Source organism: Hirsutella rhossiliensis (genome assembly GCF_020360975.1).
Source record: "Hirsutella rhossiliensis strain HR02 chromosome Unknown scaffold00014, whole genome shotgun sequence".
Classification (NCBI taxonomy): domain Eukaryota; kingdom Fungi; phylum Ascomycota; class Sordariomycetes; order Hypocreales; family Ophiocordycipitaceae; genus Hirsutella; species Hirsutella rhossiliensis.
Window position 1 is genome coordinate 1,581,262 of NW_025408680.1, and position 16,029 is coordinate 1,597,290.

General features: G+C 50.4%; 4 protein-coding genes across 4 annotated transcripts; 1 reads left to right on the plus strand and 3 right to left on the minus strand.

Moving 5' to 3' along the window:
- Window positions 1–3,584: 3,584 nt before the first annotated feature.
- Window positions 3,585–5,121, minus strand: HRG_10031 (tc5 transposase DNA-binding domain-containing protein; the record flags this gene model as incomplete). Its single annotated transcript, XM_044868502.1, has 3 exons — window positions 3,585–4,378; window positions 4,545–4,851; window positions 4,897–5,121. The coding sequence occupies 3 exons, from the start codon at window positions 5,119–5,121 to the stop codon at window positions 3,585–3,587; spliced, it is 1,326 nt and encodes a 441-aa protein (XP_044716499.1).
- A 1,053-nt stretch (window positions 5,122–6,174) lies between these two features.
- HRG_10032 (tc5 transposase DNA-binding domain-containing protein) lies at window positions 6,175–6,627 on the plus strand (the record flags this gene model as incomplete). The annotated part of the gene is made up of 1 exon (XM_044868503.1): window positions 6,175–6,627. One exon carries the CDS (start codon window positions 6,175–6,177, stop codon window positions 6,625–6,627), a length of 453 nt encoding a protein of 150 aa, XP_044716500.1.
- Window positions 6,628–9,315: 2,688 nt separating this feature from the next.
- On the minus strand, window positions 9,316–11,449 carry HRG_10033 (ent-kaur-16-ene synthase; the record flags this gene model as incomplete). Its single annotated transcript, XM_044868504.1, has 7 exons — window positions 9,316–9,327; window positions 9,407–9,814; window positions 9,881–9,953; window positions 10,083–10,561; window positions 10,616–10,905; window positions 10,969–11,089; window positions 11,144–11,449. The coding sequence occupies 7 exons, from the start codon at window positions 11,447–11,449 to the stop codon at window positions 9,316–9,318; spliced, it is 1,689 nt and encodes a 562-aa protein (XP_044716501.1).
- A 2,218-nt stretch (window positions 11,450–13,667) lies between these two features.
- Window positions 13,668–14,456, minus strand: HRG_10034 (polyprenyl synthetase domain-containing protein; the record flags this gene model as incomplete). The annotated part of the gene is made up of 4 exons (XM_044868505.1): window positions 13,668–13,991; window positions 14,075–14,220; window positions 14,278–14,379; window positions 14,432–14,456. The coding sequence occupies 4 exons, from the start codon at window positions 14,454–14,456 to the stop codon at window positions 13,668–13,670; spliced, it is 597 nt and encodes a 198-aa protein (XP_044716502.1).
- Window positions 14,457–16,029: the final 1,573 nt, after the last annotated feature.

Consider the following 16,029-nt stretch of genomic DNA (forward strand, 5'->3'; position numbering starts at 1 on the left):
TTCTTCGCTATACACGGCTATGAGCCGAAGTCACCAGTTCCCCTCGTTACGGAAGCATATGCGGAAGAGTATCCTCAGCATTCGCCAGAAACCAGGGCAAAGAAATTTGTTACCAAACTACAACAGATTACGGACCTCTGCCAAGCATCAATGGCGACAGCTACGCAGCAACAAGAACGCTTCGCTAACAGACGACGGAACGCGGCAGAACGCTTCGAAGTAGGCGATAGGGTTTGGCTTGACTTACGGAACTACGCGTCAGAGCGACCTAAGAAGAAGTTCGACTGGCTGCACGCTAAGTATACGATAAGCAAGGTACTCGACCCGTACACGGTTGAACTAGCAGACCTCCCGAGGGGCTGCTATAATAGGTTCCACGTCGACCAACTCCGGAGAGCGGGGACGGACCCAATGCCTGGTCAGCAACGCACAGACGCTCAACCCCATCTATCCAAGTAGACGGGGAGGCTCACCAAGTAGTAGAGGAAATACTATGCGCTAGGTGGAAGAGAACCGGCCGCGGCCGTAGGCGGGAAGTCCTTGTACGCTGGCAAGGTTGGCAAGACCCGACCTGGACCTCTTTAGACAATATGCAACAGACAGCGGCCTTGGATAAGTACGAACAGAGATACGGCCCGGCTCTCGAAAACGATGGACCATACCAGCACCGACGAGTGGCAACGGAAGCACAGCCGGCCCAAATCCAGGGGCAAGTCGAAGGAATACAACCACAGCTGCAGATACAGGGCAAGAGAATACGCGGACCACTACGGGCTAGGACTAATGGCGACGCCCCGTCGATAGTAACGGCACCAGACCCTATAGACGACGGCCCTACGATCGTTGTAGAGGGGACCAGGAACAGGAAAAAGGGCACCAGCGCCAGAGAGGAGTAGGGGGCTAATGTAAGGGGCTACGCCCCGATGTGTAGATCTGGCATGGCCAGACTAGTCACGTGCGAGCGCCACGGACACGACTCCTAAAGGGAGCGATGTAGACATGTCTCCCCTTTACACTCTTTGTAGCTCAATTTACATCAATTACGCCCAGCACCTGTGCCAACAGTGCTGACCCCGTAACAGCTAGTCCCGACAAACCGGTACGCACTGATGCATCGGCGTGCCATCTGCTACCTCGCAAGCCACCGTTCAAGCCAGTTGCATGATGTCGGCGGCGACGTAGAACTTTTGTCGTAGCAACACACCCAAACCCGAGAGTATGGAGCCGACACATTATTGCTTGCTGCTTAAGGAAAATCACATCCCTACGAATCTGCGTGTGATATTGACCGGGCTGGTCAAGTCACGCAAATATCCAACCCCACAATTCGTACCTGGCTGGGCAGAAGAAACCGAGTAATCAGTGATCGTCGAAACTTAACATCCACGATGGGTCCGATACGCGCCTTCTGCAAGAACGCACTTCCTTGTCGCCTGTAGCGGTAGCAGTCGCCGTCTTCTTCAGTCCGACATAGAGGAGACGTCCCGCGACCCCCGGCCACCGTCCGACCCTTCATTTAGAAAAGTGGTGTGAAAACCGGACATCGACTGGTTATACGTAGCTCCGCGGCCGCATGGTCTGCCCCCACTTATTCCGGTTATAGGAGCCGTTGCCCACACCAATCGGTGTCCTACTATCGGCCCAGAGCACCAGAGCTCGGGGTTCTTCCACAAAGGCAGGTAAACAACGCGAGCTCATACCGCCGGCGCATCTAAATCGCGACCTGGAAAATCTGATGCGAAGTCGTATGGATGCTGCTCTTAGAAATCCACGAGCCAAACTTCTTGTGCTCGGTTAGGCAAGCCGCGGGCAGAGAAAGTGGAAAAAGTGAGGTCGCAGCCGGCTGACTTCCGATTGACAGAGGTAAGCAACTGTTCCTGCTTGCTTTGACCAATCGCGGATGTAGCCGGCCAAGCTCCAAAGTCAAGCCAACAGGGAGGATGCAACCCGCTGAAGAAGGTGATGGTGTGGTAGGACAACCCTACACTCGGCCCCTTGTGTAAGCAGGTTCGCACTTCTTGCGGCTGGCGAAATACGTACCTGAGACCTCTATGGACCTTGTTGCGCGACATCGTGCGCAGCATCGTGCATAGTATCGTCCAACATCTGGTCTCTTTACAAGGGATCCGCCTTCACTATCCCCTTTAGGGAACGCTCCATGTATGTTGGGTGAAAGCATTGGAGTTGTTGCCTAATATGCTATAGACTTTACATACATTCTAACCCCTTACACAGGGTGGTTTTCCATACATGGAAAGGCCTGCAATCGATAATCGGTATCGGCCCCACATTTATTGCAAGTATTGCAATACACCTTTCCATACTTGGTCCGTGCACGACGACAAAATGTCACTGAAGACACCTTCGACAAGATGGACAAATTCACACCATATGGTGAATTAAAAATACGAAGTAATTGATTGAGCTCAATGATAATGTCCAAAAGAGAGGGTAGGCAAATCTTACGTGTTTTGTTCCAAGACGAGGAGGAAATCAGACGGGAATTTGCACGAATTCTCACGCCACGGTCACGCCACCGCCCTTCCCTCTTCAAGACATTGTTCTTCACCCAATGCTTCAACCAATTCTCCCTTTTCAATTTGGTCCGCATCCAATTGTGCCCTTTCCCAGGAGATCGTACGACGAGCCCCTGAAAACACCCGTTCCGGCTCGTCGCTCATCGCTGGCATTGATAAGTCCCTGCACATAGAAATGGGCACCCCCCTGTTTTGGGCACCCCAAAAAAATCACGACCATTTTCAACACCATTAATTCAATCCCTTCTCACTGCCCACCACCGTGCACTACGATACAATCGTCACCTATTTCTGAAACCTCAGCTTCGGTTTCATCAGATTCTTCATTCTCAGCTGCGTTCACCTCCTCCTGCGCCCGTCGTATTGCCTCAATATTGGCGAACCTCGAATTCGGGCTCGTGACCACCCTCTTCCTTTTTTTCGGCTTGACGGCCGCCAATTGTGTTTCCAGTGCCTGAATCTGCAATTGAGCGTTTGCTAAAAGGCCATCCTTCTCGTCAAACCCTTTTGTGATCTTCCTGAACAGCAATCTCTTCGTGGGCACGTCGTCGTCTAGCTGGTTGAATTGAACTACCTGAACCTTCAGATCTTGCGAGCGCCTCGGGGTCGACCACGCAATCTGGGATGTGTCTGATTGCCAGTCACTGGTGGGTAAGTGGCTATTGAATGCATTGGCCACATTTTTCGCTTTCTTTTGCGTCTGTTGCTGTTCTCCAGCAGAAGAGGGCTCAAAGTGGCTTCGCCATCGACACCGGCCACAAACCCGTCGCTTTCCAGCCACCCTTGATGTTTGACACAGTGAGCGCTTGCTCGCGTGCTTTCTGGTAGCAGGAAAGAAAGTTTTGCTTGCCGACTGGGCTTGAATCGGTCAGGAGGCTGAGAAATCCGACCTGTTTGCGGTAGTAGTGCTTAAGAGCGGAGAAGACAGACAAATCGAGCGGTTGCAGCACATGAGAGGTATGGGGAGGTAAGAAAGAAGGTGAATCTGATGCGGGTAGAATAGATACATGAAGTAACCCGTCTCGTGACTTCCGTGGCCGTCCAATACTAGCAGTCTTCGCCCGGAGGGGTGGGGTGGCTGGGTTCTTGGAATGAACCCTTTTTCGAGCCACTCCACCGCAGTTTGGTCCGAAGTCCAGCCGTTCTTTGTCGCAGTGAATTGCCAGTCACTAAAAGTACTGAGATCTTCTGGGAACCACTGTTGCTGGACCGATTTGCCCTTGAAAATGACGAGTGGAGGAGGAAGGTGCCGGCAGCGGACACGCACTCGATGAACGACGTCCAGACCCGAGAACCAGGCGTCTTCTTTTGTACAGATCGTTTTTCAGCACTGCCAACGACCAGGCCATTCTCCCCAAGTCCTTCCATGATGCCTGCTTCATCCATGTTGTACCTGTTCTCCGGCTTAATAGCCAGAATCTCGGGAAGGAAGAAATTGTTGAACCAAGGCCGAATTACCTCGGTAGAAGCGCCGTTGACACGCGCAGAGTCTCTGTGATGGCACTTCTGGGTCCGAACTGCAGGATTTCGTCTTAAAAATGCTTGCATCCAGTGTTTTCCGAGCGGTGTGTGGTCTCCTTTGACGGCGAGCATGCGCTGCGCGAACTGCCTGATCTGCGAGTGAGTGGGAGGAAGGCCCAAGGCGTCCTGAATGAGAATCCATTCGGTAAGTTGCTTTTCCTGTGTCTGAAAAGCCTCTGAAGAGCAGAAAATGCATCCTTTCTGCATTCGTGACCATGCATGCGATTGTAAGAGTTGCCCTCGGACGCCCCAATCGCGAGCAGCCTTCTTGGCGGATCCGCCATTGGCGATTGCCTCAAGGGCGCTGTGAATGTCAGACTCTGTATATTTCATCAGTAGTGGCTTGAAAACACACTCGTCAATTTTTTAGCAGATTGGATGCGTTTCCGCGGTGAAATTTGCTGTTGAAGTTGACGCAGCCGTTTAGGTTGGGCACCCATCTTGGGTGCCCAAAACAGGGGGGTGCCCATTTCTATGTGCAGGGACTTAATAGGATGTCTATTGCCATTCGTGATAACTTCGGCCGTCGGTTCCTATGTCGCTCTTGAAGCCACCATGATAAAGCAGTTGTTGGCGCAATCTCATATGGATCACCTGAGATGTAATCTTCATACTCGTCTTGACTTGTAGGTCGAGCACAATTCTGCAGATTTCTTGAAATACGATCAAATGCATCAAGGCCATTGTCTTCTTCTTCGTCCAGTACATGATACGAAATTGTACCGTCGTTTGTATTTCGGTAAGAGTAGCAAAGGTCTTTGACCCGTTTGAAAGCAGTTTTATGCCACTTCTTCTAATTTGAGTGGATGTACGTCGTGCGATAGCTTGGATGAAGGACCAAAGAAGCGGCGTAATAGGGCGAATTCTCTTTATTGATAATTTCTTGGTCAAGGTAGCCTTTGAAGACACGGCCCAGATCCCACGCTTGCCCGTAGAGTTGATCAAATCCTTCGATGATGGACGGTTGAAGAGGAGATAAATTCTCTGCGACGTTGATGTCATACTTTCTTGCCCTCAGGGTGTTTTCGAAAGCTGGCGGTGACAGAAGTACTGTAGGGATCATTCTGGGGACAATAAAGATAATATATGAGGCGGTTCCTGCCTTTGAACTCCGCTTCCCCTAACCCTTTTACTACCGGTACATTACTGCCAGATGAGCATGTTTTCATGATCCAAAAGCAGGTTTTCTCTTGTCTTGGGAGATATAGACGCGAATGAATCCGAAGCAATGGATTCAGAATCGAAGAAACATAACTAACACAGGCTCAGAATCCATTGTCGCCAGGTGATAATGGTATGCTGTGGGTTGGTGGTGAGGCTGATTTTGTGGATGTGCGGATTTGTAGCGGGGTTCCAGGCCCACAGCCCTGTAGGTAGCCCCCTGTAGGAACCCTTGTTAGTGGCGTGGTTCAGCCAATAGTATGGAAATACATGGATCCATATCCATACCTATTCCATGCCATTCATGGAAAGGGTATTTCCATATTTAGATATGGAAAACCACCCTGGTGGCGATGTCGCCACCCAGGCCGCCTAGATGACGTTGTCATCTAGAAGGTTCGATACCACCGCTTACCAACGACATTTGTCGGTGGACCAGGGTAGCCCTGTTAGGGAGGGACCCGGAGAAGGGATTCCTGGCCCATGTAGCAGGAACGCATGAGGACTTCCTGAGTAAGGAAGGCAACCCCTTTATGCGTGGGCACAGCCACGTATGCGTGGGTAGAGCCCATTACTCAGGAGGTCCCCAGAAGTCCCTAAGACCTCCTGTATAAATAGCCCCTTCAGACTGCCCCTTTAGACATAGAACATGCATCTTGAACCTTCGTGTGTGACCCCCTTCTTATTCCGATGTGTATTGGCATAACGTTCCACCAACAACATTATTCATCCTTCTCAGTCACCTTTGCTAGAGTCAGCCCGACTAGGTAACCTTCGGACTTAGATCGTTAACCCGTTTTCACGACACTTTCCCAATATTTCTCATGCCAGTCTCTCACAACGCAATAAAAATGCCTTCATCGCGGCCTCGTTGGAAATATACAGAAGACGACGTGGCCGAGGCTATATTAGATATCACCGATAACGGCTGTTCACCCTCTCAAGCGGCTCAGAGATGGGAGTGCCTCGAAGGACTCTGATCGACAGATTTAACGGCCTGACGGCCATGAAAGAGCAAATTCAGCCTGGTCAGCGTTTGTCCAAGAATCAGGAAGATAAATTGGCTTTCTGGATTCTTCGTCAGGAGTCTCTGGGATATGCTCCGTCCCACAATCAGATTCGCGCTTGCGTCATGGGCTTGTTAAGACATCAAGGCGAACAACCAGAATTAGGACGCAACTGGGTAGCCAGATTCATCGAGCGCCACCGAGACCTTAAGACTAAGATCGGTAGACGTCAGGAAGCTAATAGGTTTGAATCCTTCACGCCTAAGGCGGTTCATTGGTACTTCGATATCAGGGAGGGCCAGCACGGCTGGATTCGGCCTGAGAACATTGTTAACGTTGACGAAGGAGGCATCATGATCGGTTTTGGCAAGCCGCCATTTCTCTTTTCTCTTTATTTTTGAAATTTGACTAACTAGACTCTCTTCGTTAGGGTTGGATAGCCTGGTGGTCGGAAGCGCGGACCCAAAGCGAAAGGCTCTTCTCAAGGGACCACAAACTCGAAATTGGACTTCGTTTATCGAAGCTATCACTGCGGACGGCCGTTCCTTGACTCCTGGCATAATATTCAAGGGGAAAGGAACTCCAAAAACAGTGGTTCCTTCATGAATTCAAGAAGATAGCGAACTGGCATTACATAACTTCACCAAACGGGTGGACTGATGACCACATTGGTGTTGAATGGCTTGAAAGAGTCTATTTGCCCCAGACCAAGCCTGCCGAGGAGTCCAATGCCAGATTAATCATTCTAGACGGCCACGGGAGCCATGCAACGGTACTGATCTTTGTTTACCTAGCCAAAGGTCGCTGCTAACCGAGCGAAGGACGAATGGATGGCTACATGCTTTTTGAACAACGTTTACTGTTGCTACCTTCCAGCACACTGCTCTCACGGCCTCCAGCCATTGGAAAATGGAGTATTCAACGCCTCCAAAGCTGCATATCGACGAGAGTTGGAAAAGTTCGCTTCCCTTACTGATTCTGCTCCGATGGATAAGGTCAATTTCATCAGAGCCTACGCCAAGGCTCGTGAAGTGGGAATGACGAAGAAGAATATACTCTCCGGCTGGAGAGTTACTGGCAATTGGCCAATTTCGCGAGCCAAAGCTCTACGGCACCCAGAAATCCAAGAGGGTAGGCGGAATGACAGCCCAAAAAGGACTCCGGAGCCGGCGCCGTATTTTGGCTCGGATGATACACCAAAAACCAGCCGCCAGATTCGCGATCTTGGGCTAAAAAAAACACCAAAGACACAGAGACGGTATAACGTGATAGCCAAAGGCTTTGAGACTCAACAACAGACGTTAATGGCGCATGCCACGAGAATTGCTGGCATGGAGGAGGAACTGGCACGCCTGAAGAGAGGGAAGAAGAGGAAGGCTATTCCGAATCCCAATAAACGTTTCATGACTCTGAGCGAGGCTCTAGCCTCTGTAGAAGCCAATCCAGAAAAAGGAAGCGAAAAGAAGCATGTTGTGGTGAACCATAGCTCTTCGGGGGAGTCAGGGCCAGAATCGGAGGCTGCTTCAGTTATTGAAGTCAGAGAAGAAACCATACTACCTCAGCGCACCACACGATCGGGGAGGCCGGTCAAAAGCCCTAAAATCCAATAGATACATCAATTGTAAATTTACACCAGGCAACCATTTGCAAATAACTTTTATTTTGGTCAAGTTGTGTGTAAGTGAAATAGTTAAGTTTTGGTGGTGGTTTTTTTTTTTGCCTGGCGAAAGGGTGGGGTTGGCGAAAGGGTGGTGGTGCATGGTAAGACGGGGCATGGGGAGCTGGTCAACCATCAACGCAACGTCAACCAACTCAACATAGGGCCAAGGTTGATCAACTCAACGGAGGAAAAGCTTATTAATCGGTCAACTCACTCAACTGAGGGCTGAGGTTGAGTTGGTTGCGTTGATCGCCACCCTGATTGGAAGACCCCCCAGCCGTTATTATGGTGGACTTTGATAGCTACGACGGACCGCCGTATCTAACAACTAACGAGGGCAGGAAAATCTCACCCATCCTCCCAGTCAGGCGAGACTCCCCTGATGGTGGCGTTTGCTATCACTGTTCACAAATGCCAGAGCCTAACGAAGGATCAAATAGTTACTGATCTCGCTACACGCGACTTCCAGGCCGGCATTAGCTATGTTGCTGTGTCACGGGTTACGTCGCTGCAAGGCTTACTCCTTGAGGCGCCTTTCGATCGTCAGAGCCTCTATAACCACACGCCGACGGAAGGTTATACGCCTGCGTTTCCTACGTATTACATTCACGGCTGACTATGAGACAGGGATGAAAATGCGCCTCGCTGACCAACAACGGCGTCAGGGTCAACAGCTGAGCGATGCACCGTATCCACCGCTTTACCTTGACTAAACGCCGTCTTCGTATAAGCTACAGGGAAGTGGGCGGTTCGATATAGGGTATATAGTTAGATTGGGCCAGTCAAGGAGCGGTTTAAACAGCTGGATGGCCGCTGCAGGCGAAAGGGGGGTTCTAGGGGGTCCCCCCTAGGAAAGTTGAATTGCAGGTATACGATGTTCACCCTTTCGGGCTGGATATTCAGCCGTTAAGCCCCTTGCATTGGCAACTTAACGGGTGTTCGAAGTATTTTAGCCTTTCATTAATTTGGCTCTATCTAAGGCTGTTCTTTGTAGCTATAACTCCAAGGGTTGATGCGCAAGCTTAGGTTTTGATCTTACTCGAAAGATCCCGTTGAACATAAAGTTGGTCAAACATGTCTGTGACGTCACAAAACAATCTGATGACACTCATTTTCCTTTTCTTGAAAGCCCTGGATTCGCACGGCCCAAGCTGTGTTTTCAGAGACTGTCGCTCAAGCAAATCAAGCGCACGGATGAGACAGTCATGTTCATAATCCGCCAACACAGCAAGAGCGTGCTTCTTTTCCGTTGGCTCCTCGGGTGATACGGATGAGTAGTGCCCAAATTCAGGGAAATGGACAGAATTGACGTTGTGTTCTGCGGTGTCACGAGCAACAGAGCCGAAATCGTTGTACATGCGGCACATCGTCGTCAGATGTCGAGCGGCTGCAGCTGCAATGTACTTCTCCGTCACAGTGGGGAACACTTCTATGCCGGAACCTAATGAGGACGAGATGAGGCAACACGCGAAAGCGAATGAGTATGCGCACGCCACATGATCTGCTCCTGTTGTGCGGACCCAGTTGAAAAAGGATCGCCTGGCGGATGTGTAGACAGTGTTGTTCTGCAGCCCTTGCTGCTCAAACCGTGAATTTTCCTCAGCTTGAGTTGCATGGGCATGCAGAAAAGCTCGCAGCTCATGATACAAGTTCTGGCGATCCCAAGCACTGCTGGTCAAAACTAGCTCGTGGTTGAGAACATATGCCACGAAGCGAGTCAAAGGAACGCTGACTTCCTGGGGCGCTAGCGAATTGCTTCCGACAAGGTCACCGGTGGTTGATTGAGCATTTTTGAAGCGATTCGTGTTATTAGATGGATCGCTGCTCTGCTGTTGAACCGTGCCATCAATGATCTGATCGATTAGTTCATGTAGGATAGAGACATCTTTGATAGCAGGCGAAGCGACAGCCTCGATGAGTTCGTCGATCTGAAAGCCGAGCATAGACAACCGCATAAGGTCGTAGAGCAATGACGTAGGCGCAAAAGTACGAACCCTGTTGTTACAACCAATCCACGTAAAGGGGATGATGTTTAGATACTTGTCCTCGGCTATGTGGATCTCGTCTCTGTCAAACACTTTGAGTCGTTGGGCTCGAAGAAGCGGTATGAAAAGGCTTGATTCGACCAGCGACCCTCGGAGTACCCAGTCCGGGAGCCTGGAAAATAGTGGCGTTTGGCGCACCAGATTCGTGTACCCATTCAGCTCTGTCGCGGTGAGAGCAGGTGGGAGACTATGGCCAACAGCTCCAATGGTCTGCTTCACATGAGGAACGTTGAGAGCGGCAATCTCATACGCTTCTGCGACAAAAGCAACTCGATAAGCTGTTTTCGAGGCCCAGCCGTGATCCATTCGCTGGTAATCACGGGAGTCCAGAAAAAGAACCCCACGGTCAATAGCAGCTTGTATCTGGACCAGCAGATCCCGGAAAAATAATCCCTTTCGGGCCTCGGCTAGCGTCAGGATGGCATAACAGGTTTGCTCTGGGAGCCCGCCCCAAGAGCCGTCCTCTTCTTGCTCCATCAGCGTCCGGAAGCAAGCCTGAAACAAGGAAATGCAAACTCTCGAATGAAGTTCCTGACTGACAATATCAGAAAGGGCACCACCGTCTAGGAGTTCAAGGAACAGTGTAAAGGCTTCTGCTAAGAGCATGGTCGGATACAGGTGGCTCAGGTGCTGAGATCCAGTGTCAGAGATAAACTGACCAGTCCCGGGAAAGGAGGTACTTACCCATTTGTCCTTTACATGGCAATCACTGGACCACCAGTGTCCACAGATGTATTTGGTCGTCTTTAAGATTTGCGAATGGTAACAAGAAACATCTGGCTGGTGAAGAAGGGCGACGAGGACGTGACAGTTGGATGTGAGACTCGGATCCCGTTCTGAGCCGAATGTAATGAAATGATCCTGTCCTTCGTAGCCCTCAATCATTCGATCCGGGCTAACTTGGTGATCCAGCAGGCTTAGAGCCAAAAGGCCTTTGGCTGTATCATCCACGTCTGGGGCGCGCGGGGCTATTGCTAGGTCAGCACACAACCATATTTTGTAACGCTGCCAGTGTAGGCAAGTTGGACGGGATTTACCAAACCCAATGATGCCACCTTCTTCTTCAAAGGCCTTGCGGAGGGTATTTGCCATGCATTGTAGTTCCGCGCATTCTAGATCCAACTTGGAAAAGCCGCTCCGAAGTAGTGTCGCCAGAACCTAGATCAAACTGTCAGCTCTTCCCACCTCAGCAAGTTGATAATATTGACTTACCCAACTGTACTCAAAATGCGTTATCGGAAATGTTCCGGGGATTCCGCCGCTGCCATGCCCAGCACCGGCCTTGATAACGTGGCGGAGGTACGCTTCGGCTTCTTCGTCCCAGTGTGATGCGTGAATTAAATAGGCGGCAGTAGACGAGGGCGAAGCCATCATGGAACCTTGCCAGAGGTGATGGGAAACCTGGTCAAAGTCGATCTTGCCGACAAAGGCCTCGAGCGAGTGAATCGCTGACGATGGCTTCTGCTCGTACAAGGACTCTGGTTTGAAACGGGACATTTTTTCGTTATTCATCGCCATGAGAACCGCTTTGCAAGCGAAGTCGAAACTTAACGCCACGTCTTCCTGCTCGAGATAACTGAGCAAGGAGGGAACAATCATCTCAACACCGATGTGATTAACCTCCAAGACGTCGTTCCATGCCTCCAATTGTTTCTTAAGTGATTTAGAGCCGCTTGCAATGCGTTTCCTCAGCTCTCCAAGGGACACATTGTTCACTTGGAGTGGTTCTTTGACATGTTTGAGGAGAGCCAACAGGGCCGAAGCGGTATCCAGGATTCCTGCGGTTTGTGTTGCAGGAGGAGAGCCCCAACTGCCATCATCCACCTGTATTTCTAGCAAATAGTAGAAGCTCTCGGGGAAGAGCCAATGCTTCTTGCTGTCAGTTATCTTCATGACCATAGCTACCCAAGCTGTGTCATAGACTTGGCAGCTGGCCGTGCTAAGACCGTAGTGACGGTCGCAGCTGGTGAAACACCTGGCTATGAGTGACCTGGCGGCTGAGCCAAGAGGTCGCAAGTCGTTTCTCTTGTTTGTTTCCATCTTGAAAGTCTCTAAATGACTCTGGTTTAGCTTTACCATATACACCATGGCGACACGTGCACGTACTGGATTGCTCGTGCGGAGTAAGAAGTCAGTCGGAACGCTTCAGATGCTTTCGAGAACTTGAAGCTGAGCATCCAATAACCGGCGATGCCTTGCCTCGGGCGTTCGTGAGACTCTTCAAGTGAAAGACTGGTCAGACTCCAGCCTCGGCTTCACCGGGTGTGATTATGTGAGGTGCTGGGTTGGAGGTGAATATGTTGGGCAACGCGAAGAGCAAGAGCTTGAATGTAACCCCAGACTGGCGAATATAAGATGCCATTTGGCGTACGATGCTCCGAACCCTGCTAGTGCCTGCAGGAGCGGCGTATTTGTAAGCGGTTTGTTTGTTTTAGATATGTGTTGGTCGTACCGGTACTCTGGGAATGGAGCGGCTAGCGTTCCAAATATCGCCAACCCTGAGCCAGCACTTGCACCCACCCCCCGCGGAGTATGAATAGCATGCATGTGCACATGCGGGGCGGTTTCACTGGCATGCTCCCTTATCCTAGCGGATTCGTTCTGCATGACCCCAAGTGCGAGACAATATTGGGTGGCCTTGGTGGGTATGAAATCTCCACCCCCGCCTTATTAGGGAAAGCAAGCCTATTATTGGGCTTGCAGAGATGTGTGAATTGCGTATGTGTGTGTTCTTCTTGGGGGCGCGCCCGGGCCCCTTTTTGGGGTCTCTCGGGCTCTATTCCAATGAGTCATCTGCTTATCTCCCTATCGTACGTGACCCATGCTCCCGTTGTTCTGACAGATTGTTAACTACCCCCAAACTCTAGCTGAGACATGGACAACGCACACCCGCATTACTCGTGCCCTTCCGGTCTTCTTCGTCAATGTGGGGGTAAGATGGTACTGAAGGCCACGTAAGTCATCTACGTCAGCAACCTCAGCTCGATCTCCCCGATCAATAGCTCTTCTAGCTATTAGATTGATAGTTCAGTCTCTCGAGACTCCTTAGAAGGTCCCCGTTCGAATAGGGGATCATCCGGACCCCTCAGTGGTCTAGGAAGAAGGAATCAACAATCTGCAGACTTTCCTTACCAGTTTCAAGTTGTATTACCCAGAGAGAAGACCTAGAGACCTGAACTCTTTCGGACCTTCTTCTCGACAGAATGGGGCTGTGATAGCCTTGGGTTTTTTACAGGAGGTCATCTACTTGGGGGCCTAAAAGTCGGCCCAATCCCCGCGCATGTCAAGTCATGCACCGGGGAGGCTATCGCACGGAGGATGAGCAAGTGGGCATAAAGATCAGGGACTGGAAGACTCTTGATTCTGCTATCTAAGGTGGGAAAGAGGCGAGATCCTTATAGACTGCCTGAATATGAGAATGGAAGGGAATGGTAGTGAATGGAAGCATCTTGATCAGATCATCTGGAAGCCACTGATGCGTTGATGGTGCGTCCTAGACGTTTCTGTGGGGAAATGTGGAAACGGACTGTGCGAATAGGGGGTCAGACCTTTGGAGGCTGATATCCTATGTGTGACAGAGGCCGTTGAGTAGGAAAAAAGTCGTTGGTTGGGAAAAAAAAGGATACCTCGCACTACTAGGGGGTGCCTAAAAGTCGGCCCCCGACCCTGTTCCAAAGGGACACAGCATTGGCTCTCACAACTTAAAGGGTGCCTGTGAGTGCAGCCCTTCAAAATTCTAGACGTAAAGCTTGAAAAGTAGCCCCTTGAGAGCGTCATTTCGAAACCCCGACTCTTGCTCGATCGCTTCAACCTCTTTATCGATCTCGGACTGCAGCTGCCTCAAGGCCGCAAGTGTGTAGTTCAAACTGCCCGACTGCTCCATGAGCTGCAGGATCAGTTGTTTGTGCTCCAGCGACGACTTGCCGTTGACTCGTCTTTGGGCTAGCATGTTACGCAAAACCATGCCCTGGTCCTCTGGGAGAGAATGGAGTGCATGGATTATAGGTAGGGAGTATTTGCCCTCGTCCAAATCTTCGCAGAACCCTTTTTGTCTGGCATACTGATAGCCGAGTTAGCTACATCAGTTCTCCCCCTTTCGTTATCTCCATGCAAGATGCGACTTCCGTGGTCGGAATCACTTACGTCATTTGAGCGCAGGTTCTGGTAGTCGTCTCTAATTCCGAAGTGTCTACCAAGGAGGATGATAAGGCAACGGAGTTCGGGTTTGTTTGTCGAAAGCGATGTCGCCTCCATAAGCCTGAGGAGCATGCGGAAGATGCCACCTGTCTCTGCAACAAATTAGTAATATCACCTGAATGCTGCGAATTTATGATGGCAAGCCATACTGTTATCGACCGACTTTAAGTGTTCCCCAACGGACGGGCACACGAGATTGCAAGTCCAGTATAAGTCAAGGCTCTGGCCGATATATAGAATTTTCAACTCCTCTGTAGACAGTTCGTCAACATTCACACATAAGAACGAGGCAATGATAATTACCGAGCACAATGCTGACACAATCCATGCTACCCAGTTTGAGCACCTCATCCAATGCTTGTATGATTTTGTAACTTGCCGAATTGATGGTCTGGGCAGGTCCGAAGATGGTGTGAGTTGCGGGCATCCCTCGGCGCAAACTGGACGAATCTTGGATATCATCGAGCATCAGCGAGGACTCATGTAGCAAGGTGACAATTCGCTTGATGGTGGTTGTCGACTTTTCTGGAACATTTAACCATATATTCAGAGTATCGATAATTGTATTTCGAACTCCTTTAGCAGGGAGTGATTGTAAATATACTGCTGGCGCTTCGATCACCTTAGACAGTTAGTACAGGTTGTGGACAAAATTAGCCCTAACTACCTATAGTTCTTACTTCATCACCCAGAAGTGGTAGGTCCCTGATTCGGAGGAGTTTGTCCAACCCGAGTGCCTTTAACTCAGAAAATGGAACATTGCCGTTCTCACTGGGGAGAACCCAACCAGTATTTTCGATAGTCTGAAAACACTTTGATTCAACCCCATCTTGGTTCGCACTTGCTGTGTTTTTCAACGGCTCTGTCGTCATCTCGAATATGCAGGCATTCGAAGTCACATCATCCTGAACAGCGGTGACGTCCATATCATTGAAATCTTGATGTTGGACTTGGAGTAGGATGCTCTCGCGCAGACCCTCCCTTTCCTGTGTTGAATGATCTGCGAGGGTAGATAATTGGAACTCACGATAGAGGAACACGTAGCCTAGAACGAAGAAAACATTGACGAGAGCAAGAAATATCAGATCTTCCACTAGAGCCATGAAGTATTCTCGGCTAAGTGCCTCAAGATCGGCATCATAGTCGTCCGTGATGGATTTATGTTCCTTGTTTATGAATGGTGCTTGATGTTTTGGTCTGTGCATGGGTAACATGGGGTGGCAAGTCGTCATTGGTCCACGTGCTCCACTAGTTCTCAACCCGTTCCTGAGACACGAGGAACATGCATATAAGACGATTTGGGCGCATCTCGTTCAGCCTGATGGTTCAACGGGAATCAGTAAGCCTGGCGATGGAGGGGTTGGTCCCCCGTGTTCCAATTTCGTAACGAGATATGCCCTAAGGTTGACCGTTCCGGACTCGTTCCCCCCCGTTGTAGTAGTAGTAGTATTGATTAACGTCTGCGCGGTATCCCTATAAGGGCAAAAGACGTGCTGGGCTAGGCAGCACTATTTACATCAAACCTCCGCCGCACGTAGCCTCCACGCTGAGGACTTACGGGAAAATACCCATAGGAATCTCACTCCTATTCATAGGGCCCGACCCCAGGCCGCAGCGCCACGCACAACCTTTGTCCTCTGCAAATAGATCCTATCCAGCATTTCTCTGGCTCTTTGGCGTTCGTGTTCGGGGCCCTTCTCGTAGTCGTCAGCGACTTCCGGGCTGCTGCTCTTTCGGCCTCGACGAGCATACTCGACTTCGTATGTTCAGGACCTAAGAGGGAGCGAGGTCAACCCTCGTTTTTGCTAGCCAGAATTCTCTCACGCCTCGGCCAAGGCTGCTGCCGCAGTCTGCCCCTCGTTCCCCCCCGTTGTGAGACATCCGCAAGTCGTCATTGGTAC